This window comes from Pseudophryne corroboree, assembly GCF_028390025.1.
Source record: "Pseudophryne corroboree isolate aPseCor3 chromosome 3 unlocalized genomic scaffold, aPseCor3.hap2 SUPER_3_unloc_30, whole genome shotgun sequence".
In the NCBI taxonomy this organism is placed as follows: Eukaryota; Metazoa; Chordata; class Amphibia; order Anura; family Myobatrachidae; genus Pseudophryne; species Pseudophryne corroboree.
Genome location: NW_026967520.1, coordinates 619,955 through 647,090, shown reverse-complemented (window position 1 = coordinate 647,090; position 27,136 = coordinate 619,955). Strand labels below are relative to the sequence as shown.

Sequence of the window (27,136 nt, the reverse complement as noted above, 5' to 3'; positions counted from 1 at the left end):
GCCTCTCCTGTATATATAAGCGGTAATTAATGTCACCAGTACACCTCAGCAAATTGTACAGTCAATTAGAACACTCAGACAGGGATCAAGGTTTAATTACAGAATACTAAATAACACAGGACAGCGGGTATTTCATCGCACGGGGAAACAAGAAGTAATTGACACTGCCACTCAAGATCAGCTTGCAGCTTACACCACACAGGTGCCCACAGATCAGAACTTATGGAAACTAATACTGATACTATTACATTGAACCCTATGCGTAGAATGAAATTACCAGGTAGAGCAGAGGTGAAAGGTGAAGGAAATACCGTTATAAGCCCGGCTGTGCCAGCCTCCTGAGTGGAGGTCAGTTACCTATTATCAAAACCTGAGTTGTTAAGTATAAAAGCTGGATTCCCCGACCCAAGAAAGAACTCTAATGCCACTTGTAGGTACCTCTCACAGGAGTATTATGTACATAAGTTTACTTGCAGGGATCTAGAGCAGATATTATATACTTGTTTACCTGAAGACTTAGCGCAATCCCTTGCTACAAGCATTGATCTTGCCACAAATGATTTCAGCGACCCAACTAAGGCCAAAATAGATGCACTAAATACTAGACTGCGGGAATTATACCCACCAGTCCCCAAATGGGACGACTTGTTTTCAGTCAGACAGACAGATAATGAAACAGTGGATGAGTATTTTGATAGATTTAAGTTAATGGTGCCCACATTTACTGCAGGTGAAGTGATAGTTAAAACAAATGAGGCTTCCACCATGCTGGTCACATGTTTTGTTGAAGGTCTAAAGCCTGCAGTAATGACAGCTCTCAAAACCACTAAATTACCATGGAGAACCTACCCAATAAACACTGTAGTGGGGGAAGCAAGAGCGCATGAACCTAATCTTGTCAAACCCGCCCCAGTCCTTGTTGTAGATCACATTCCTCCTGCACAAATTCAGCAACAGACAAATATAACCAACCCACAGACGGGATCGGTATGATATCCCGCCAATCATAATACCGACGGACTATATACCGACACCCATTGACCGATGGTCGATATCCCAACAAGGTCTAAATACCGACACGGACTAAATACCGACATGTGAAATACCGACAAGGTCTAAATACCGACATGTAAAATGCCGACAGGTCGAAATACCGACACAAGTTTTTCATGATTTTTTTATGTTTTATTGTGTGTATGTCGACATAAATCAACATGGACACCATATAAAGTGTACCGCGTCCCCTCGCATGGCTCGCTGCGCTCGCCATGCTTCGGGCACGGTGCCTCGCTGCGCTCGGCACACTATTATATTCCCCCTCCAGGTCCACTGGGACGGTAAAGTATGAACAAGTCGGTTTTAATGAAAAAAATCATGAAAAACTTGTGTCGGTATTTCGACCTGTCGGCATTTTACATGTCGGTATTTAGACCTTGTCGGTATTTCACATGTCGGTATTTAGTCCGTGTCGGTATTTAGACCTTGTCGGGATATCGACCATCGGTCAATGGGTGTCGGTATATAGTCCGTCGGTATTATGATTGGAGGTAAAGTGACTGCATCCCCCACAGACAGTTCAAAACAATCAGGGGCCACCTACATAAAACCATTGGGACCCCAGACAGCCAAGACATAGTCAGCAGAATAGAAACTCATGGCAGGGACTGCAGGGAGGTAAGTACACACCTGGAAATATAGGTCCGGTATACCAGGGCCCTAGACACCCAGACCCAATGGCATGCTTTACATGTGGTAAGTACGGCCATAGAGCTAGATATTGCAGGAGTCAGGTGATCTCACCTGTATGTTGATGGTAGCTGCCACCGCCAGAATGACATGGGCATTCTGACATCTGGATACGCCATAGTGGACGATACACGTCATTGAAGCACTCCCGCTTCCACCACCCCACTCTGCTCAAAAAGCAGAACTCATAGCGTTGGGGAGAGCATGTTACTTGGCACGAATCAGAATTGTTAACATTTATACTGACTCACAATATGCATTTGCCTTTCTGCACAATTTTTCCGCTATTTGGAAACAGACATTTTTTTAACATCAAATGGAACACCGATTTCTCACGCAGAGATAGTTAAGTACCTCATGGAAGTGGTATTGCTACCAAAAGAAGTAGCAGTCATCAGATGTCAAGCTCACACAAGCCACCCAGACCCGGTGTAGAAAGGAAATACCTATGCTGATCAAACAGTGAAAGCAGCAGCCTCAGTGGCAATAAACAATCATGGCTCCGTGCCAGAGATACGGAGTCTCATCTCATTACAAATATTTTCACCTGTAACACTGGAAAATTAATGCATTTGTACCAATCTTGTTCAAAGCAGGAAATATCCTCGTGGAAGCTCAAAGGGTGTAATCCAGACTCCTCTGGTATCTGGAGGGACACGACAGGAAGACCGGTAGCACCAAAAGCCATTCTACCAAGCCTGGCTGAGTCAGCCCACGGGTTCACTCATCTAGGAAAGGAAGGTATGGAAAAGACCCTAAAGGCCTACTGGTTTGCCCCTGGTTTCTCATCCTATGCAGGTAAGAAAGCTCAATCATGCCTTATCTGTCTAAGAAAGAACCCAGGTAAGACTGTCCCAGCACCAATTGCCCATATCCCAAATACCTGAGGACCTTTCCAGGCAATACAGATAGACTTCATCCAATTACCACCCTGTAGAAATTTCAAATATGTACTTGTTTGTGTTGACGTCTTCAGTGGTTGACCTGAGGCCTACCCAGCGGTAGCCTGCACAGCACATTTCACAGCTAAGAAGCTAGAACAGGAGTTTGTATCTAGATATGGTATTCCAGAGATCATTGAGTCAGATCAAGGCACACACTTCACGGGTAAGGTCTTCCAAGAGATGTATAGGATCATGGGTATAGAGTCCAAACTCCATTGTCCTTATGGACCCCAGGCAGCTGGACTCGTGGAGAGAGCTAATTATACCATAAAGAATAAACTTTCCAAGGTCATAGAAGAGACAAGCCTAAACAATTCAAACAAATACACAAAGGACAAATTCTCTCTAAAGGTGCTAATCAAAGTGACTTGAAATGCCATGATGTGAAACCAGGAGAATTTGTGATGGTTAGAAATTTCTTACGCTCTGGTTCATTTGTAGACAGGTGGGAGGGACCCTACCAAGTACTATTGACCATGCCCATGGCAGTAAAGGTTGCAGAGAAATTGGCTTGGATACATGCATTGCATTGCAAGAAAGTGACTGAGGATGGGAAGAGCAGAGTCCCAGAAAAAGCCTCCAGAGGAAGAAGCTGCAGAAGCGCTGAACTTGCAGGCTCTGTTTGAGGAACCCCAGTAACCAGAGACTAAGAGGTAATAAAAATGGCCTGGTTTGGTAAGATGTATTTTGAGAATGATGTGGGACAGTCAGTGTTGCTAAACCCCAATCAGGTGAAGAAAAGATCCAGACGGGCCATCAAGATTGAAGTATCGGTTGTAAGCCTGGGAATAATTATATGGATGGGATTACTGACAAGGATGACTGAGGGCCCAGGGAAGGGTCAGTCTGAGAATGTGCACGAGGTGGCTTCCCCAGAGGGTATGTCTCTGATGACCTTTGAGGAGGTAATACATCCTTATCCTAGTTATGTACCTCTCATCACACCCCTAGACACTAGAAACGAGAGGAAGAAAAGAGAGGCTAAAGAGGTATACCCAAATAGATGTCAGCAGCTACCCCCAATAGCCAGATGTATTTGTAAATATTGCAGACGGAACCCTGAGCAAAGATGTATAGATTGGTACCACGATGATCCATTGCTCTTTGGAGGTGCACACACAGTCAGAGCCCCCCTAGAACAGACAGAATGCCACAAAATGGTAAATGTGTATAGATGTCTCTGTACCCACTGTGGGAGAATCCCATAGAATGATTGTATAGTATGGTGTTATGACGGTGAGGAGAGGAATCAGACACAACACTCAGACACACACCTTACACTCCATGATCAGGAATGGCTCCCCGAGGAATGAGAAAATAAGAATCAGAACACGATAAGTGAAAACCCCTATGAGGGCCCAGTGAGAAAAGCTAGAGTATATGAGAGGAACACCTTTGTAGAACTGGCCACAGCTGCCGCCCATAGTAATGCTTTCTGTGTAGTACCACCCAAACATGTGGGAGAAGCTTATAAGACCTGCTTTATATGTATTCCAATAACAATAGAAGAAATGCAGAAGATAGAATTGCTACCAGGAAAAATATCACCTTTATAGACATTAACATGGAATCATTAGGGACCAACAACCCAGAAGATAAAATCGGGCAGTATCTCACCACCAGGTATAAGCTGGAGATCCAGCCTAGTATATCTGAAAAGAACTGTTGGGATATTGTTGGTGGTAAGCCACAGTTTGAGTCTTTAGGGGTTACCCCAAAGTGTACTTCCTTGATAACAATAAGCAGCCCTAGAATTGATATATACATGCCCATGGGCTTATTTTTATATGTGGTAATATTGCATATTCTTATTACCCAGTAGATCACATGGGTATTTGTTATTTAGGCAGACTCACTTTTGTAGCAGCTCGTGCAAACATAACTACTTTGGAGTCTCATAGTAAAGAAAAAAGATCTTTAGATCCTGATTGCCGATCAGATTTACTATTACTTAGCAAGGCACAATACTCAGCATTAGCCTTTTCACTCATAGGAGTCCCAGGACTCAGCCTGTATAACACAAGGGTGATAAATAGCATAGCTTGTGGATTGGCTAAAGCCATAAATGCCACCAGTACGGCTATTGCTCTTATAAATGAAGAACTCAGAGAAGTAAGAGATGGTATGATACAAAATAGAGTAGTCACTGACTACCGGTTACTTAAAGCAGGAAGTGGTTGTGAACAATTTAAAGGAATGTGTTGTTTTAACATCTCAGATAATTATAATCCCATTGAAAAGGATAAGTTGTTGCAGGATATGCAAGAACATATGACCCAATCGGCTGATTGGGACCCCTTCAGATGGATGGGAGCCAGAATTTAAAAAATTGCTTTACCAAATATTACACTGTTATAATTCTTATAATCTTTATAATTTATGTAACAATCAAATGCCTGCCTGTCCTTGGACGTAGTGTTCACTCTAGGCTGTTTTAGCAGGGCGCCGCGCCCTGCCCATTTTTTAACAGGCAAAACCCGCCCTGCCCCTTTTGCGGTGCCCTGCTAAAACAGCCGCCCGCTCTCTGCCCTCCCGGCGTGTATAGATGCCGTGCGCATGCGCGCGGCATCCATTCACGCATTGGGAGAGGGCTGGGGGAAGCCCAGCACCGACGGAGGTGCTGGGCACGCCCCCAACAGTGACGTCGCCGGCCACAGACGCTCTCTATAGTAGCGTCTGTGGGCCGCACCGCCCCCTAAAATGATGGAGGCGTGGCCACGCCCCCCTAATTTGCGTGGCCGCGCCCCCATTTCGGACGCGCGCATGTGCCCCCCTGAGTCCGGCGCCCTGCCCCAGTTCACTCCTAGAGTGAACACTATGGATGCTCGTGTGAAAAAATACTCACACGGCCCGAAAAGAAGTCACGGAGCAAGCTTATGGTAATGATCCCAGTTACCTACACTTTAGTAGCCACACATAGCAATATAGTAGTATTATCACACATAGCAATATAGTAGTAGTATCACACATAGCAATATAGTAATATTATCACACATAGCAATATAGTAGTATTATCACACATAGCAATATAGTAGTATTATCACACATAGGTAAATTATCAGAAATATACTCTTAATAGGTGCTTACATGCTCAATACACACACACATAGTGAGAAGGAACCACAACTTATAGCCAGGTTGAAGAAGAATAGAACACATTCTGTCACTACCTCTTTCATTTCCCTTATCTGTCCAAGTTTTCTGGAGAGTTGAGACTTTTCACATCGATACTCAATGGACTTATGTCGGCGATTGCATCCAGAGAACGGGTTTTCCTTTTCCTATCTCATATCTCACACTACTACACTCATTTGGGGAAAATTAAGTTAAATACGATGAATATTTGATTAATTATATGTTGTGTTTAGAGATTAAACAAAAGGCAGGAATGATGAAGAAAAATCAAATATACATCTGTATTGCCTCAGAAATTGTGCTTTTATACATATAGCATTTTAGCATCGGTAATAAATATCTCAATTCTCATATAGAGGTAATTCTCCAGACAGTAATGTTTTCTTCTAGACCTTTGTGTTCTGTCACCTGACAGAGAGATCGTATCTATCAATAGAGACCCTTGTATTTAGATAACCAGAACTTAATGACATTTTATGAGGTTTTTATGTCAGGAGAAAGAGGACATGATAATGAATATCTGATGGACCTTTGCTTTGGACAAACAACATGCCATGATGAACAAGAATGACCTCTTTGCTGACAAGGCCTACTGAGAAGTCCAACTGATGTGAATGGGAGATCCAAGACTCATGGAGCCAGTCTGCCATCTTCAGGAGAAGATCGGCCGTGCAATTAGCTCAACTGACCATCTTTGGCACTTCCGGTTATTCACCCTCAATCAATCCATGTTCCCCATGATATCTAGATACACACCCCATTGATTAATAAGTTATGAATTATTGTATGATCATGTACTATATATATATGTAAGCCTGAATGTCCTGAAGACACAGGTATCATTGATGAAGTCTGTCTTGGGTCACGCTCCTCTGCGCAGAATAATAGGCGTGGCCTCTTATTTGATAATAAATTGTATATGACGAATATCATCACAACGGAGACTCCCTAATTCTTTTATGATAAATAGACATTATCAGGAGCGACTGATCCCGGGGACAGCAGAAGCTGCTGCACTTCATCTTTCCTTCTGCTCTGGTGCTGGTGCTTTCCCTGCTCTCATTGTTCCCAGTCACTGCCCCACGGCACATGGGATAAAAGTAGAAGGGGGATTCAGCGTATATACACCAGAGCTTCTTTATATCTATCGGAGGAAGGATGTCTATCAGAAGAATGGTTATAGCACTGTTTATATAACAGCATATATTATCATTATTACAGGCTGCTACTCTCTCCCCAACCTCATTCATTCTTCAGATGTTATATTTCTGTAGCGGGTGCTGGAGATACAGAAAGGTGGTTCTCCTGATTTGTGGACTCATTACATACAGACGTCATTACTAGTCACTGGTTACTACTCGTTATCTGATTTATATTTATATCAGGCGTCACTCAGTGATTGGCAATAGTATTGTGTAGATGCATGTTGGGACAACTTAGCAGGCCTTTGGAATGAAACAGGCAGAAAGCTGGATATTATCTATGCACTAACCTTGGGATAATATAATGTATACCTCGCTCTGTGACAGGGTTTCATATTGTATACCTTGTTACAGGGAACATCCCTTCTCAATAACAATATTGTCACAGAATTGATACAAAGGTGTAGAATTGGATATGCATGCCTTAGAGAACTGTGCTCTGTTACAGGGTTACACATGATATGCTCAGTCACAGGAGAACACCTTTTATTACCAACAATATTGTTTTATTCAATGTGCATATCTTTGTGATGTGATCAATTATCAATTTATATATGTACTGAATGGGTAATACATGTGATTGAGGATTCTGATCTGGTACAGGGTTTTACAATGATATGCTTGGTTGGTACTTATTTCATGCCTATTGAAAAATCTATCTTAAATAAAAATAAAAGTTATGTTTTAATTTATTCATGAAACAAAGAAAAAGAGTGCGCCACATATTAAGGCTTCTTGAGATATAAGCCCACTAGCGTTTTTTTCTAAACCCCCTAACCAGTCATTGCAATTTGCTTAATGGCGCACCTCCAACCAGATTAGCTAATCTTTGGTATTAACACTTTTGGATTATTCCCTCTATCGGTTGGTTCATACATAGAAGGATCATAAAACAATTATCATTTGGGCCTGTGCATAGTCCCTCGGTCTTAACGTCTTCCCTGGAAATACTTGTGGATGGAGCCCTTCATTCGCTTTGCCAGGATTCAAGGGTGGTCAATCTGTTGAAATCAGATCACTACATTTTGGCCACCGTGCTCGATCCTAGGTTTAAAGCCTACGTTGTATCTCTCTTTCCGGACACAAGTCTGTAGAGGTGGAAAGACCTGCTGGTGAGAAAATGGTCAACTCAAGCGGAACGTGACCCGTCACCAGCTCCTCCTTCATTTTCTCCAGCAACTGGGGCTGCGAGGAAAAGGATAACATTCCCGAGCCCACCCGCTGGACACAAAAGTAACACTACAAGTGACACATTAACAGGAAATTGTTTCTGCCATCATAGCGACAATTATCTGGAAATAAGATAATACACAGACACATAAAAAGACTCAACGGAAATCTTTTGTTTTTAAACGACTTTATTTCATATCTTTAATACACAGATTTTTGTCTATATTTTAAACTTAAAAAATACTTTACTCTGCACAACATGGATAAAATATCCTTTAAATCACAGAAACAATTCAAGTTACATTATAGTATTGCAGGTAAGTAAAACAGATACATATCAGGAGAGCCAAAGGTCTATGGGGGTCATTCAGACCCAGCCGCAATAGCGGCCCGCAGCAGTTTGCTGGTGGTGGCAAAATGCACGTGGGCAGTGGCCGCACAGACACACACATTGCGGTCGCATCCCTGAGGGGTGAACGCGGGCGGGCCGGGACCATTTTCCGGGGGGCTGCGTGATGTCACATCTGCGTTCATCTCTGAGTAACCCCCTATAAGCTTCCAGAGTGCACCTCATATCTCATCTTTTCCAAGTTACTACAAATGATATGAGATCTGTAGCAGCACTACTTTCAGGAATATTACACAGAACACACAAAGGCTGACACAGCAAATAACAGTAACACATACAAGGGATTAATTAGAAATAATAATCATTGAGTCTAATTATCAACTGGTTCTGTGCGGGAATCATACACCTCTTTACTGCCTCCAGCAGCCCCTGGTACTGCACTGTGACCACCCGCCCTGTCTCCCCCCACTGCTGTCTCCTCCCACTACTGCCACCCGCCCTGCCTCTCCCACTACTGTCACCGTCTCCCCCCACTACTACCACCGCTATTATTGCCACCCCCCATCTCCCCCCGCTACTGCCCCATCTCCCCCAACTGCCACCCGCCCTGCCTCCCCCCACACCTCAGTGCTGCTTGGGGACAATATTACCCACTGACAGTGCCTCCGGCAGCCCCCGCTACAGCACTAGTGCCACCACCATGTCTTCCCCCTGACCTCTCAGCATTGCTTGGGGATTCTTGGTACTGCTGGTAACAGTCCTTCATGTGCAGGTGGAAGTAAGAAAGCAGGGCAGTAAGGAGGCAGAAGCTGGTTCTGGTACCATGGACCCAGGTCATGTAGGGCTGGGAGAGTCAGTAAGATTATGTAATAGAGTCACCATCTTACAGGCAGCCGGTGAAGGGAGCAGAGAATGGGTGTTATGTGGCAGGAACGGGCTGGTTAGGTAACAGCCTGGCTGCTGCATTCTGTACAAGCTACAAGCGGTGCAATTCTTTTGCTGGGAGACCCAGGTAGAGGACATTGCAGTAATCTATGTGTGATGATACAAGTGCATGTATGACTGTAGGTAGATCTTCTGAGAGAAATAAGTGCTGGAGTCTGGTTATGTTCCTCAGATGAGGATCTGATTGTGGCAGATACCGATGTGTAAGTGTCACTCCACCATCCAGTACACCAAGATTCCGCACATGATCAGCATTTTGTAACTCTGAACCCCCAAGCGTATGTCTGGTTGGTAGTAAAGCTGAGCTGTAGCCCTGCCCTTTGTTGGTGAGCTTCTATCATAAGGACCTGTTTCACCAGGACTGAGTCACAGCCAACTGGCATCACCCACACCTGGAGCTCAGCTAGACAACCATTTAGGATTGGTACTGGGCTCTCAATCTAAACCTCAGCAAAATATCTATTCTAAATGTATGTTCAAATCTCACCCTGTTATCTGCTATTGCAATCTAAACCTCAGCAAAACATCTATTCTAAATGTATGTTCAAATCTCATGTTAGTTTTGTGATTTCTGGTTTTCTTTGTAATTTAAAATACCTGTGTTTCAAAGTCTGGTCAGTGCCGCATATTTAATCAAGGCAGACTGGGCTGGTGTCTGCTTAGTCAAACACTGGGTAATTTAGCTCCTTTGATTAGTGAGACATTTGTCTCAGCTGTAGTTGTGTCAATTTACCATAGTATATCTGTAGCTTCAGCCATGCACAGCTGTGCGTTAAAATACTCAAAGCGTTCTTATCTCTAAGCGTTTTGAAAATTAACAGTTAAAAAAACAGTTGAACAAACATTGATGAACATCAAGAAAGAAATCCAAAACATTATGTGGACTCATCAAACCTCGAAAACGAAATTACCAGGACTATGCCCACTAACCCTCTGGCAGAGAACATCAGTAGTACCTTACAGGCCTACCCCTCAAGGATGGACTACTCCACCGAGGGTAATCCTACACAGTGCCCTGCACCTGGTACCCTGTGAGGGTGGAATACACAGCCCATGGTAGTTATTACCCAAAATGTATATTTTTTTTATTTTTGTCTGTGTGGTTTATCTTTTGATGTGTAATACTTAATTCTTCTGTATTATGTGCATTGTTTGAGTTCTAGTTGGCGCCTCAGTGCTGCTCTGCCAAGCAGCCTTCGTTTTTAGTCTTACATGTATAATATGTCGAGTCTATTGTACAGTTGCAATGTGCAGTATGAACTCATATGTGTAATGTATGCTATGTTTTTCCCCCTTCTTATGCTATGCATTCCCCTTTCATGTTGCTGCTTGGCGATGCATTGTACAACAAACAATTCCTAGTGTACGTGAGTACACCTGGCCAATAAAGCTGATTCTGATGATTTATTTCTCAGAGTATAGAAATGGCTTCTCACCTGTGTGACTTCGCTGATGTCTAACAAGAACTGATTTGTGTGCAAAACATTTCCCACACTCAGAACATGGAAATGGCTTCTCACCTGTGTGACTTTGCTGATGGATAACAAGTTGTGATTTCTGTGTAAAACATTTCCCGCACTCAGAGCAAGAAAATGGCTTCTCACCTGTGTGATTTCTCTGATGTCTAACAAGATGTGATTTAAGTGCAAAACATTTTCCACACTCAGAACATGGAAATGACTTCTCACCTGTGTGACTTACGTGATGTTCAACAAGACTTGATTTCTGTGTAAAACATTTCCCACACTCAGAGCAAGAAAATGGCTTCTCACCTGTGTGACTTCTGTTATGTCTAACAAGAACTGATTTGTGTGCAAAACATTTCCCACACTCAGAACATGGAAATGGCTTCTCACCTGTGTGACTTCTCTGATGTGTAACAAGAACTGATTTGTGTGCAAAACATTTCCCACACTCAGAACATGGAAATGCCTTCTCACCTGTGTGACTTTGCTGATGGATAACAAGTTGTGATTTCTGTGTAAAACATTTCCCGCACTCAGAGCAAGAAAATGGCTTCTCACCTGTGTGACTTCTGTGATGTATAACAAGATCTGATTTCCATGCAAAACATTTCCTACACTCAGAACATGGAAAAGGCTTTTCACCTGTGTGACTGCGCAGATGTGCAACAAGTTGTGATTTACTTACACAACATTTCCCACACTCAGAGCAAGAAAACAGCTTCTCACCTGTGTGACTTCTGTGATGTATAACAAGAGCTGATTTGTGTGCAAAACATTTCCCACACTCAGAACATGGGAATGCCTTCTCACCTGTGTGACTTTGCTGATGTGTAACAAGTTGTGATTTCCATGTAAAACATTTCACACACTCAGAACATGGGAATGCCTTCTCACTTGTGTGACTGCGCAGATGTGCAACAAGTTGTGATTTACTTACACAACATTTCCCACACTCAGAGCAAGAAAACAGCTTCTCACCTGTGTGACTTCTGTGATGTATAACAAGATCTGATTTCCATGCAAAACATTTCCTACACTCAGAACATGGAAAAGGCTTTTCACCTGTGTGACTGCGCAGATGTGCAACAAGTTGTGATTTACTTACACAACATTTCCCACACTCAGAGCAAGAAAACAGCTTCTCACCTGTGTGACTTCTGTGATGTATAACAAGAGCTGATTTGTGTGCAAAACATTTCCCACACTCAGAACATGGGAATGCCTTCTCACCTGTGTGACTTTGCTGATGTGTAACAAGTTGTGATTTCCATGTAAAACATTTCACACACTCAGAACATGGGAATGCCTTCTCACTTGTGTGACTTTGCTGATGGGTAACAAGTTGTGATTTTTGTGTAAAACATTTCCTGCACTCAGAGCAAGAAAATGGCTTCTCACCTGTGTGACTTCTCTGATGTATAACAAGTTGTGATTTCCAGGTAAAACATTTCACACACTCAGAACATGGAAATGCCTTCTCACCTGTGTGACTTTGCTGATGGGTAACAAGATGTGATTTTTGTGTAAAACATTTCCCGCACTCAGAGCAAGAAAATGGCTTCTCACCTGTGTGACTTCTCTGACGTCTAACAAGATGTGATTTAAGTGCAAAACATTTTCCACACTCAGAACATGGAAATGACTTCTCACCTGTGTGACTTACGTGATGTTTAACAAGACTTGATTTCTGTGTAAAACATTTCCCACACTCAGAGCAAGAAAATGGCTTCTCACCTGTGTGACTTCTGTTATGTCTAACAAGAACTGATTTGTGTGCAAAACATTTCCCACACTCAGAACATGGAAATGCCTTCTCACCTCTGTGACTTCTGTTATGTATAACAAGATGTGATTTAGAATAATAAGATTTCCCACACTCAGAGCAAGAAAATGGCTTCTCACCTGTGTGACTTCGCTGATGTATAACAAGATCTGATTTGCATGTAAAACATTTCTCACACTCAGAACATATCAGTGGCCTCTCACCTGCCTTACCTGTGTGTAGGTTAATAGGCTTTGTGTTCTGTGTAAAACATTTGGCATCTACAGAACAGGGAAACACTGTATCTACTGTCAGAGCTGTAACAGATGCACCAATATCAGAGTGATCAGGAGAACATTTCCCAGGATCAGAGGGATCAGCTGACGAAGCTGGATGTATAATTGGGGTAATGGGGTTATCTCCTGGAGAATCCTGTCTACTGTCATTATCTTTTATGTCACAATCCGGGGATAACATTAGATGTCCTTCTGAGATATTCCTGCTTGTGTGACCATCTGCTGGAAATAAAATACATTATGGAAATGTGACATTTTCTGTAACAATATTAATCTTGTAAACAATAGGAGAAGACGACTTTCTGGGACACTTAATTGTAAATGTGTGTGTATAATAAAACATAACTTTTAATGAATGCTTTATAATATTGTGTCTCAGACTATCATTGTGTCCATCCTCCTGAGAACACACAATAACAAGTGTAATATTATAAGACTTAGATATATCTCTCTCTTGTACTGGTAACTAACCATGAAGTATAAGTGGAGATGTAGTCACTCGCCAAGTCCTATGTCAGCACCAATGTAAAACAATGGATGGGGAACATATCGTATGAATTGGAGATTCTAGATGAACAATAATATCAGTCATATGAGCTGATGGATCAGAGAAATGTCTCCTAACGTTACTCCTGGAAGCATTGGTAAGGTAGCATTCCTTTATGTGTGTGCTCATACGCTGGTAAGCCTGTAAATGTGTTACTCACCCTTATATAAGGTATATTGCTACAGCAGAGTAGGTGTGGAACAAGGTACTTTACATGCAATACACCTTATAATACACTGCAATCGTCATCATCATCTGCTAGGTTATAATCTACATTCCGTTACGTCCTAGAGGATACGGGTCTGGGACTCCAGGTCGACAGCAAAAAGGTCGACACACCTTAGGTTGACGCCAATTGGTCGACACACCTTAGGTCGACATGGACAAAAAGGTCGTCAGGAACAAGGTCGACATGAATTTTTATGTTTTTTTTTGTGTCATTTTCTTCGTAGAGTGACCGGGAACCCCAATTAGTGCCCCCACACCTGGCTTCGCTCGCCATGCTTTGGGCATGGTGCCATCGCTCCGCTCCGTTTGGCACAGATTACCGTTCCAATCATAGTCCACGTGGATCGTTAGGTATGAAAAGGTTCCAAAAAAGAAAAGAATTGTGAAAAACCCATGTCGACCTTGTTCCTGTCGACCTTTTGTCAACATCGACCTTTTGTCCATGTTGACTTAAGGTGTGTTAACCAATTGGCGTTGACCTAAGGTGTGGCGACCTTTTTGTTGTCGACCTGGAGTCCGGATACCGAGGATGCTGGGGTCCATTTAGTACCATGGGGTATAGACTGGTCCTTTGGGAGCCACTGGCACTTTAAGAGTTTAATAGTGTGGGCTGGCTCCTCCCTCTATGCCCCTCCTACCAGACTCAGTTTAGAAAATGTGCCCGGAGGAGCCGGTCACAGCTAGGGGAGTTCCTAGGAGTTTTCTTAGCTTTTTATTTTCTAGAGATAGTTAGGTTACAGGAAGGCTGCTGGCAACAGCCTCCCTGCTTCGTGGGACTTAGGGGGAGGGGATAGAAACCAACTTCCTGAAGAGTTAATGGTTCTCTACTCCGATGACAGGACACTGAGCTCCTGTGGGTGCTAATCTCAAGTCCACGAGGCAACTGCTCTCTCCCGCAGCATGGCCACCACCCCCTAACAGAGCCAGAAGAAAGTGGTGAGTACAGCACCGGCGTTCCGGTTAGCGTGTCGCCGGCGGGTATGGTGGCACAAGGGTGGCTGCGCAGCTCTGACAGGCTGCACTCCAGGAAGGCTCAGCAAAACACAGTGTAGGCGCTTCGAGGGGCGTCCTGAGCCAGTGCGGATAAACCCTACACTGGTCACGCAGCTAACAGGCGCTAATCCCCCTGTTATCACTAAAATCCTCAGGCCAGTATAAACAATTAGTGCGGGAAGCCGCCCGCCATTACAAGGGGCGGGGCTTCCTCTCAGAGCAGATCCAGCACTCACCAGCGCCATTTTCTCCCTGCAGATCATAGGAACTAGGACACTGACAGGGAGCGCTGCCCTCCCTATTAAGGTTAGTTAGTCAGCGTCAGGCTTTTATCATAATAACTGCCTACAGGGGCGCTGTGTGGCTGGCTCCTTATACTCTGTGACTCTCTGAAGGTACTCTGGGGGAAACTGTGTCTGACATTTTCCTGTGTGTGTGTGTGTGTGTGTGTGTGTGTGTATATCCACATTACCATGTCTAAGGACTCTGTGTCCTGTGCTGCAGAGTGTGTATCTTCTCCCGAGGAGTCTATTCCATGTACTCAGGACTGCAATGTGCTGTCTCAGCCTTCTGAATCCGAACCCCCATGGGTGGATACTTTAAGGGGAATGATATCCCAGATTTCAACAAGGATGTCACATACTGAGAAAGAGACGCAGGTTTTGAGACAATCTGTAGTGGGTTTGAAGTATTCAGCTCCCACTAATTCATCTAAAACCCCACCTACATACCCCCAAAAAACATACACTTGCCCAGATAATGCAAGCGGACACTGATACCGACTCTGATACAGGGGACGGTGATGGGGATATGCAGGGGGGATGCATCCCTTGCTAAAGGGGTGCAGCTAATGATTGAAGCCATTAGGGATGTTTTGCATATTTCTGAGAAGTTTCTGGAACAAGTAGAGGAATCTTATTTTACAGTAAATAAGAAATCCTCGTTTACCTTCCCTGCTTCTAAGGAGTTAAACTCCTTGTTTGAAAAATCCTGGGAAAACCCAGAGAAAAAATTCCAGTTCCCTAAAAGAATTCTCATTGCTTTCCCTTTCCCTGAAGAGGATAGAAAGAAGTGGGAAAACCCACCTGTAGTAGACGCTTCTGTATCTAGGCTGTCTAAAAAGGTGGTTTTACCTGACCCTGGTTCAACCGTCTTAAAGGAGCCGGCTGACCGCAAGATTAAGACTATGCTCAAATCCCTATACACTGCTACAGGCGTGGCTTTAAGGCCCACTATTGTTTGTGCATTGATTTCTAAAGCCATAGTAAAGTGGTCAGGAACATTACTAGAGGACTTAGATACTATGGATAGGGGTGACATTGACTTGTTTTTACGTCACATACAGGATTCTGCAGGTTTCATGGTGGAGGCCATGAAGGACATTGGCCTGCCACTTCCATGGCTGTCTTGGCACGCAGAGGACTCTGGCTACGCCAATGGACTCCGGATGCAATATCCAAGAAAAGTGTGGAGAACCTGCCATTCACAGGTCAGGCACTACTTGGGGATGCATTGGATGCGTGGATATCTATGGTGACTGCGGGTAAGTCAACATTTCTTCCCTCCGCAGCAGCCTCAGCTAGGAAATCTTATCCTACACTGCAGTCCTTTTGGACCGCAAAATTTAAAAAATCCAAACCCCCTCCCAACTTCTTTAGAGGAGGTCGGGGAAGATCCAAAAAACCCCACCAACAGGTTCCCAGGAACAGAAACCAGGTTCTCCTTCCTCCAAATACTCAGAATGATGGTGGATCTCTTAGCCTGGCGATCAGGCAGGTGGGAGCGAGACTAAAAGATTCCAGTCACTTCTGGACATCATCATGCCTAGAGCCCTGGGTGACTGATATTGTTACCCAGGGGTACAGACTGGAGTTTCAGAAACTCCCACCTCACAGATTCTTCAAATCAGGCTTATCAGCTTCGCTGACAGAAAGTGCTATCCTACAGGAAGCCATTCAAAAATTGGTACAAACAAATGTCATTGTTCCAGTTCCACCTCGCCCAAAAACCAAAGGTTATTACTCAAACCTGCCTGTGGTACCAAAACCGGCTGTTTCGGTAAGATCTATGTTGAACCTGAAGTCGTTGAACCCCTAACTTGAGGGTTTTCCAATTCAAGATTGAGTATCAGAGAGCGGTGATCTCAGGTCTGGAGGAGGGGGAATTCCTAGTATCCCTGGATATCAAGGATGCGTACCTTCACATTCTGATCTGGCCGCCTCACTAGGCCTATCTACGGTTTGCACTACAGGACTGTCACTATCAGTTCCAGACATTGCCATCTGGCCTCTCCACAGCACCGAGGGTGTTCACCATGGTCATGGCAGAGATGATGCTACTCCTACGCAAACAGGGAGTGAACATAATTCCATATCTGGATGATCTGCTTATAGAGGCATCTTCCAAGGAGAAGCTGTTGCAGAGTATTGCGCTCTCAACTCAACTACTCTGGGATCATGGGTGGATCCTGAACCTTCCAAAGTCACATTTGGAACCGACAAGAAGACTGCCCTTCCTGGAGATGATACTCAACACGGAAGTGCAGAGGGTGTTTCTACCGGTGGAGAAAGCTTTGGTGATCCAATCAATGGTCCGGGATGTCGTGAAACCTCCCCGGGTATCGGTTAATCAGTGCATTCGCCTTCTGTGGAAGATGGTAGCCTCCTACGAGGCTCTACAGTACTGAAGATTCTATGCACGGTTCCTCCAGCTGGATCTTCTGGACAAGTGGTCGGGATCGCATCTTCACATGCACCAGTGGATATGCCTGTTGCCGAAAGCCAGAATTTCACTACTCTGGTGGCTGCAAACTTCGCACCTGCTCGAGGGCCACAGGTTCAGGATTCAGAATTGGATACTTCTAACCATGGACGCAAGCCTCAAAGGTTGGGGAGTAGTCACCCAGGGGGAAAACTTCCAAGGAATGTGGTCAAGCCAGGAATCGGTCCTTCCAATAAACATTCTGGATCTAAGGGCCATATACAATGGCTTTCTACAAGTGGCTCATCTTCTGCAAGATCGAGCCATTCAGGTTTAGTCGGACAACGTCACAGCGGTGTCCTACATAAACAGTCAGGGTGGAACGAAGAGCAGGGCTGCAATGTCAGAGGTAAAAAGAATCCTCCTCTGGGCAGAAAGACAGGTGCTGGCGCTGTCTGAATCTTCATTCCGGGTGTGGACAACTGCGAAGCAGACATCGTCAGCAGACACAATCTCCATCCAGGAGAATGGGGCCTCCACCCTGAGGTATTCACAGAGGTAACACGCCGATGGGGTGTACCTCAGATAGACATGATGGCCTCTCGTCTCAACAAGGAGCTTCAGAGGTACTGTTCCAGGTCACGAGACCCACAGTCAGTGGCGGTAGACGCCTTGGTGACTCCGTGGGTGTTCCAGTCAGTGTATAAGTTCCCTTCACTTCCACTCATCCCAAGGATTCTCAAACTAATAAAAAGATCAAAAGTTCTGTCGATCCTCATTGCTCTGGCCAAGGCGGGCTTGGTATGCGGATCTTCTGGCATTACTGCTGGAGGATCCGAGGCCTCTTCCTCTTTGCGAGGACCGTCTACTGCAGGGGCTGTTTGCCTATCAAGACTCACTGCGGCTATGTTTGACGGCATGGAGGTTGAACGCCAGATCTTAACTCGGAAGGGCATTCCGAATACGGTTATTCATACTCTAATCCAAGCTAAGAAGGGAGTAACATCTAATCATAACCATCGGATTTGGAAAAAGTACGTGTCTTGGTGTGAATCCAAGAAGTTTCCTACGGTGGAGTTTCAACTGGGACATTTTCTCTTCTTTTTGCAAGCTGGTGTGGATGTTGGCCTACGCTTGGGCTCCATCAAGGTCCAGATTTCGGCCTTGTCTATTTTCTTCCAGAAACAATTGGCTGCTATCCCTGAGGTTCAGACTTTCTTGAAAAGAGTTCTGCACATCCAACCACCCTTTGTGCCTCCTATGGCACCTTGAGATCTTAAAGTGGTGCTGCAGTTCCTGCAATCGGATTGCTTCAAACCTTTACAGGAGGTGGACGTAAAGTTTCTTACTTGGAAGGCGGTCACGTTGTTGGCCTTAGCTTCTGCCAGACGCGTATCAGAATTGGGGGCATTGTCGCACAAGAGCCCCTACTTGATTTTCCATGAGGACAGAGCTGAGCTCAGAACGCGTCAGCAATTTCTACCTAAGGTTGTGTCGGCTTTTCATATCAACCAACCTATTGTGGTGCCAATGTCATGCTAGATCAGGCTTACTATCCAGCATGCTTATTCCATGGCAGGATTGCCAATTCCAAAATGTGTTTAGGCCCACTCTACCCTAAAGTGGGTTCTTCCTGGGCAGCTGCCCAGGGTGTCTCGGCTATTCACCTTTGCCGAGCAGCTACTTTGTCAGGGTCGAACACGTTTGCTAAGTTTTACAAGTTCTATACTTTGGCCTCTGAGGACCTCAAGTTTGGTCAATCAGTTCTGCAGGAACCTCAGCACTCTCCCTCCTGTACTGGGAGCTTTGGTACATCCCCATGGTACTAAATGGACCCCAACATCCTCTAGGACTTAAGAGAAAATAGGATTTTAATTACCTACCGGTAAATCCTTTTCTTGTAGTCCATAGCGGATGCTGAGCGCCCGCCCTGTGCTTCGTATTCCTGCATTGTTACTTGAGTCAGTATTGTTGGTTCAGTCGTTGCTGAATTGTTCCAAGTTGGTTAGTTTGGCTTTCCTTTTTGTTATGTGTGAGCTGGTGTGACTCTCACCACTATCTGTGTATTTTCTTCTCTCGAAGTATGTCCGTTTCCTCGGGCACAGTTTCTAGACTGAGTCTGGTAGGAGGGGCATAGAGGGAAACTAGCCCACACTATTAAACTCTTAAAGTGCCAGTGGCTACCAAAGGACCCATTTTTAGCCGATGGTACTAAATGGACCCCAGCATCCTCTAGGACGTAAGAGATAGTAGATTATAACCTAGCAGATGATGATGATGATTACAGGGTATCATATGGTGTATTGCATGTAAAGTACCTTGTTCCACACCTACTCTGCTGTAGCAATATACCTTAAATAAGGGTGAATAACACATTTACAGGCTTACCGGTAGGTAATTAAAATCCTATTTTTACATCCCCATCATCAGTGTCTTACCTTTATAGTTTCAATAGTAATAAGGATGATGTGTGTACGGTAAGTATGATACAGAGAATTACATATCAGAATCTATACAGCTGCCGCCATACTTCTGCTTCTCATACGTGTGCTACTGGCAGCAGTGAACATCTGAGTGAGAGTGCAGGGAAGACAGCAGAGTCTGATGAGAAAGAGATTGGATCTGCCTTTGCAGGGATGTACCACACCTGTCACCTCTGTTAGTATATAAAATAATAAAAAAGAGGGGTGTGGTCCATCCAGACGTGGTTTCTGGAGTTCTCCTCACTAAGTGGCTTCTTATCTACCCTACCTGATAGCTCTCAGCCGTCGCTGTGACCAAGGCCCAATCTATTAAGTCCCCCACTCCTACTGCACTAAAGCCGCTCGCTCCGCTCACTCCGGGCACTGTTCACTGCCGCAGCCTAATGACGCCTATGAAGCCACGGGCTGTATTCTGGGGCTAAGTGTGCCCAGTCTTTCCTGCACGCTCCAGACACCTGACTTGAAGGCGCTTTTGTCTCAGGCAGGAGCACTTGCTCTTCAGATAACACGGGTGCGCAGCTTCCGCTACTGCTAGGGACAGAACGGGCTGCCCACAGTCACCGAAGCCAAGTGGTGAAATTGGGAAGTAAGGTGGCTGCCATTTTGTATCCTGGTGCCCGGCCATCGCATGCTTTGTCTTCTGCCTTCAATAAGGTTTAATATAAATAAGTGTCCTGACGGCTGGACCGGGGTCACTACACTAAATTGAAGCATTTGCCTGGAGGTGAAACTACCTTCTATTTATATGGTACCACTATAATCTACTTCCTCTCAGTCTACATGCAGAGCCCACTATCAAGTATCGTCTGAGTACAGCTCATTACACTCTGATTACAACCTCACAGTATATTATTTTGTGAATTTATTCACTGAATATATTTTGCCATTTGTGTCTCGCTGTGCTGAGTACTTCACGTCTGTGATCACGCTGACCTCTAGTGGAATTTCTCGGTCATTACTGTGTTATTTGACTTGCATTACATCATGTTTACTTGAAATTTTGGCTCGGATACCCCCGTCACATCGACTAAGAATGTCATTTTGAACTGAGTCATCTTGATGTAACCTCCTGACAGCGTACTACTGCTCCTTTTATTTATAGACCGTTTGTATTTTCCTATCTCTGAGAGGTCGGTCTCTTTGTAGCCGGTATACCATGCCTCCAAAAAAGGTTAAAAGGTACCAAATTGGCCCAACCTGTCCATCTCTTTGGTACTTCGAATTCAGGAGGTCCTTCTGAGACCGCTACATCATCTGCTTCTTCTTGTCAGACGCACAGCCCAGCTGTAATGGCTGAAGACATCTTAAGACATCCTAGATGGTCCTGTTACTCTACGCTCTATACCAGTGGTTCTCAAACTCGGTCCTCAGGACCCCACACAGTGCATGTTTTGCAGGTAACCCAGCAGGTGCACAGGTGTATTAATTACTCACTGACACATTTTTAAAGGTTCGCAGGTGGAGCTAATTATTTCACTTGTGATTCTGTGAGGAGATCTGCAAAACATGCACCATGTGGTGTCCGGAGGACCGAGTTTGAGAACCTGTGCTCTATACATTATGTTATCTGCATTTAAGGACTGAAATAATCTCAGAATTGAATTCTAATATTCAAGCTTTGAGGTCAGATATCAGTGAGATTGGCACTCGTACAGACTAAGATGAAAGAGATTGTTGCGTCTCACAAAGATCTGATTTCAGCACATGACACCCTTCAGGAAGACATGGGGCTAAATTTACTAAGATAGGAATTCTATTTAAGATAGGATATTGCCCATAGCAACCAATCAGGTTTCAGGTATTATCTTCTAGAAGGTGCTAGATTAATGAGACGTAAAAGCTGATTAGTTGCTATGGGCAACATCCCATCTTAAATAGAACTCCCATCTTAGTAAATTTACCCCATGGTCTCTATTCGTGATAAAGTCATTGATTTAGAAGACAGGTCTCGGAGAAATAATATCAGAATAATGGGCGCTCCGGATTCTGCTACAAATGCTGAGCTTTATGATTATGCCACGGTTCTCTTTTCAGAAACTTTCACCGAAGGCTTCTGCCGCGGACCTTCTTATTGATAGGATCCATAGACTCCCAAAGTCCAAACAGGCCCCTATCCAAGCACCGAGGGACACTCTGCTCAGGGTCCACTTTTATCATATTAAAGAACACATTTTACAGGCTGCTTTGCCTTCCTCATCCACAGCTGAGTGACTGGATAATCTGCAGATATTTCTCCTGTGACACTGGCCAAAAGGCGTCTATTCCACCCAAGGAAATGTACAATACAAATGGGTATTTCCTACTAAGGTTATTGTAATGCAAAACGGCACCTTTGCAGTGATACCTTCAACCGAGGATGGCCCTGCTATTCTGAAAAAATAGGATTTTAATACCTATCGGTATATCCTTTTCTTTTAGTCCGTAGGGGATACTGGGATAGTCTTAGCACCATGGGGTATAGATGGGGTCCATTGGAGCCATTATTTACCTTTCAGGTGTCTCCTAAGGCTGGCTCAGCGTCCTAGGCCCGGTTTCCAGCTATGTTGCTAGCATTCATATGTCATGTCTCATCCTGCTGATCCATGGATATTGTACTTCCAATGCCCGGGCGACTGGCATGGCGTCACATGCCGGCGGGGCTTCGGGCATCGTCTCCTATTCTCAACGCACTACAAGGTATGTGGCACTCTTCACCTACTGCGGCCGCGGCCATCCATGCTGGAGGTTTGAGACGCAAGTCAGCGTTCTCTGTGTTCACCGCCGCCATTACAGAGGAATCTCCATGTGGTGTTACAAACAAGGTTTCCCTCCACTGGCCGGTATGGGCGCAGCCATCTTAGTTTCAGTCACATGATCCTGACCTCCAATCCATAGCTCCGCTGAAGTCTGCCTAATTGTTCATCCAATCCCTGCATACCTAAGGGTATAAAGGGATTGAGCCTGCACCAGGAAATCGTCAGTGCTTTGGTTGTCAAACCTTGTTTCCAGTCTCTCTCTCCTGTGGTTGTTTTCATTCCAGGTTTCCAGCTCCTGTTTCCAGTTACCACTAAGAGACCCGCACCAGCTTACCACCTTGCGGTGCAGCATGACTCTGCAGTCTTCTGTGTTTGCTCCAGCTTCCAGCTACAGTTTCATCTGCTTCCAGCGGTCAGCTTCCAGCAGTGATCAACTTCCTTAAAGAGCCGGTGCTTCTCCAGCGGCTACCTGCATACCATCGGTACCCGCAAACCATCGGTACCCGCACACCACCGGTTGCTATATCCTCACTCCCTAGCTTCATTCTACTATTTGGCTGGTTCCAACCAGCATCCAATCCATGTGCTAACACCTGCTGGTTCCATCCAGTGTCCACAGCAGCTACCTCAGCTACAGTGTTACCGGCATCCAGTGATACATCTGCTGGTGTGTTCCTTGGCTACACTTAATACTACGGACGGGTCTGGTAAGGACGTTCCATCTTAAGAACTGTACCTACTGCTACCAGTACCCTGTGGCCATTGCCAAACCTATAGTTATCCAGGAACTGTTTTATCATATCTGCTGTATATCTTCATTCATTTATCACTGCTGTGAATACATGGAGTTCTGTTAATAAACTTTTATTGACTTTTAATCCTGGTTGTCGTGGTCACGCCTTCGGGCAACCTTTCTACAGCTTACTCGTATGTCCAGGGGTCTGATTAAACCTCCAAAGTTTAGCTTCACCTCAGCCCCTACAACTGAGGCTTCCTCCTGTCAGCTCAGGCCCTCAGTTGTGACAGTAAGCACTGACCATATGAATCCAGCCGGAGATCAGGATCAAGCGACCAGGCCAATGCAAGAACTGGCAGCTAGACTCGAACATCATCCGCTGTCTCCAGGATCTCTCTACTCGGCTGGATGGGATCCAAATGATGCTTGTGGATCAGGGGCGTCCGGTGCGTCCACCACAGTGACACCAGTTGTGACCCCACCCACCTTGCCCATTTCTGATCCACGTCTTCATCTTCCAAGGCTAGCAAAATTTGATGGATCTCCAAGATCTTGCAGGGGATTTCTCAATCAATGTGAAATACATTTCGAGCTACAACCTGGCAGTTTCCCCAGTGAACGCACTAAAATTGTCTATATTATTTCCCTTCTCAGTGGCTCAGCCCTTGATTGGGCATCACCTTTATGGGAGAAATCCGACACCCTGTTGTCCTCATATACTGACTTTGTAACGACATTCAGGCGCATCTTCGACGAGCCAGGCCATGTAACTTCAGCCTCTTCTGAGATTCTTTGTTTACGCCAAGGAACGCGTACTGTACCTAATACAGTTCAAGATCCTGGCATCCGAACTGGCATGGAACGACGAGGCCCTGTATGCTGCATTCTGGCATGGCTTATCTGAACGCATCAAGGACGAATTAGCTACCAGAGACTTGCCCTCTAAGTTGGATGAGCTAATATCTCTATGTACAAAAGTTGATCTATGGTTCAGAGAGAGAGCAACCGAGCGAGGAAGGTCATCTATCCCAAAATCTTCTGCTCCTCCTCCTCGTCAACCGTCTCCATCCAAAGATGAGCCCATGCAAATTGGTCATTCCCGTCTATCTCCAGCTGAGCGTCGAAGACGTCTTTCTGAGTCCCTCTGTCTTTATTGTGCAGCTCCGTCTCATGTAATCAATGCCTGTCCCAAACGTCCAGGAAACTTCAAGTCCTAGCCCGCCAAGGAGAGGGCCGGCTAGGAGTAATGCTCTCCTCTCCATCTCCTCAAGATTGTAATCTCCCAGTCTCGCTTCAAATTGCTCAACGTTATAGGAATGTCATTGCCCTCCTAGATTCCGGAGCAGCTGGGAATTTCATAACTGAAGCATATGTTAAACGGTGGTCCCTACCCACTGAGAGACTTTCTTCGTCCATATCTTTGACTGCCGTGGATGGCAGTAAGATTTTTGATGCAGTTATTTCTTTAAGAACTCTACCAGTTCGTCTGAGAGTAGGAGTTCATTATTCAGAATTAATTTATTTTCTAGTTATTCCAAGAGCCACACATCCAGCGGTTTTGGGCCTTCCATGACTTCGTCTCCATAACCCATCGATTGACTGGACGACTACTCAAATCCTGGCATGGGGTCCTTCCTGTACTGAGACCTGTTTGTCCAAAGTGCTTCCTGTATGTTCTTCCTCCTCCAAGTCGTTTGATGTTCCACCTCCTCCGTATCAAGATTACACGGACATGTTCAGTAAAGCTTCTGCAGATATTCTTCCTCCTCATAGGGAATGGGACTGTCCAATCGATCTCATCCCGGGGAAGGTTCCACCTCGAGGCCGAACCTATTCGTTGTCTTTACCAGAAACGCATTCTATGGAAGAATATATTAAGGAGAATCTGGCGAAGGGTTTCATTCGACCTTCTTCCTCCCCAGCTGGCGCAGGTTTTTTCTTTGTTAAGAAGAAAGATGGTGGACTGCGGCCATGCATCGATTACAGAGGCTTGAATGACATCACTGTCAAGAACCGATATCCTTTACCCTTGATTACAGAACTCTTCGATCGAGTTAGCGGCGCAACCATCTTCAAGAAATTAGATTTGAGGGGTGCCTACAACCTCATCCGGATCCGAGAGGGTGACGAGTGGAAGACCGCATTTAACACCTTTGATGGACATTATGAGTACCTCGTCATGCCTTTCGGATTAAGTAATGCTCCAGCTGTCTTCCAGGATTTCGTGAACGAGATCTTCAGAGACATTTTATATCGCCATGTCGTGGTTTATCTAGATGATATACTTATCTTTGCCAACAATCTGGAAGAACATCGTTTCTGGATAAAGGAAGTTCTGTCCCGTCTCCGTGTCAATCATCTCTATTGCAAATTGGAGAAGTGTGTTTTTGAAGTTAAATCCATTCCGTTTCTAGGCTACATTGTGTCCAGTTCCGGACTAGAGATAGATCCTGAGAAACTACAAGCAATCCAGAATTGGCCGATACCTTTAACACTTAAAGGGGTCCAGAGGTTTTTAGGATTCGCCAATTATTACAGAAAGTTTATACGAGACTTTTCCACCATTGTGGCACCTATCAAGGGTGCTAACCCGTCCAAGTGGTCTGAAGAAGCTATGCAAGCCTTTCATCTATTAAAGCAACGATTCATCTCTGCTCCGGTTTTGAAACAGCCCGACATCAACTCACCTTTCATCCTTGAGGTGGAAGCCTCTTCCGTTGGAGTAGGGGCGGTGCTATCCCAGAGAGCTAAAGATGGTCATCTACATCCTTGCAGCTTCATCTCCCGGAAGTTTTCTCCAGCTGAGCGCAACTATGCCATTGGCGATCAGGAGTTGCTGGCAATCAAACTCGCTCTGGAGGAGCGAAGATACCTGCTGGAGGGAGCTTCTCATTCTGTTACCATACTTACCGATCACAAGAATCTTTTGTATTTGAAAGGCGCACAATGTCTTAATCCTCATCAGGCCAGATGGGCACTTTTCTAGGTTCGACTTTAAACTCCAGTTTTGTCCGGGCTCTCAGAATCGCATGGCCGATGCCCTTTCCCGCTATTGGGAGCAAGAAAATGAGTCGGAGTCTTCTGACAAGCATCCTATTATCAATCCGTTGGCATTTTCCACGGTAAGGATGGACTCTACGCCCCCACCAGGGAAAAGTTTTGTGAAGTCGGTGTTAAGGAAGAAGCTCATGCATTGGGCCCATGCTTCCCGTTTTGCCGGACATACAGGCATTCAGAAAACCCTTGAGTTCATCTCTAGGTCTTATTGGTGGCCAACTCTGAAAAAGGACGTCATGGAGTTTATTGCTTCTTGCCCAAAGTGTGCCCAACACAAAGTATCCCGCCAGTCGCCTGCAGGGCAACTGGTTCCATTATCTGTTCCCCGTCGACCATGGACCCATTTGTCGATGGACTTCGTCACAGACCTGCCTATGTGCAACAAGTTTAATACCATCTGGGTAGTGGTTGACCGGTTTACCAAGATGGCACATTTCATTCCCCTCACCGGTCTTCCGTCAGCTTCCAAGTTGGCTCAAGTATTCATTCAGGAAATCTTCCGATTACACGGTCTTCCCGAGGAGATCATCTCTGATAGAGGAGTACAATTCATAGCCAAATTCTGGCGAAGTTTGTGTCAAGCCCTCCAAGTCAAATTAAAGTTCTCTACAGCTTACCATCCTCAGACCAATGGTCAAACTG

At 45.0% G+C, this 27,136-nt stretch overlaps 2 protein-coding genes across 2 annotated transcripts in view; one reads left to right on the top strand and one right to left on the bottom strand.

Annotated features, from left to right (window-relative positions):
* Positions 1–11,366, bottom strand: part of LOC134984032 (gastrula zinc finger protein XlCGF17.1-like) — a gene marked incomplete at both ends in the record, with an annotated part of 49,583 nt that extends 38,217 nt beyond the window's left edge. Inside the window, one exon of the mRNA XM_063949676.1 lies at positions 10,928–11,366. Coding sequence (XP_063805746.1) covers positions 10,928–11,366 — 439 coding nt within the window. The remainder of the gene's footprint in view (positions 1–10,927) is intronic.
* The window catches only part of LOC134984027 (zinc finger protein 850-like), a 586,502-nt gene that overhangs the window by 473,737 nt on the left and 85,629 nt on the right, over positions 1–27,136 (top strand). The window contains exon 8 of the mRNA XM_063949670.1: positions 13,669–13,677. Within this exon, the coding sequence (XP_063805740.1) occupies positions 13,669–13,677 (9 nt within the window). The remainder of the gene's footprint in view (positions 1–13,668; positions 13,678–27,136) is intronic.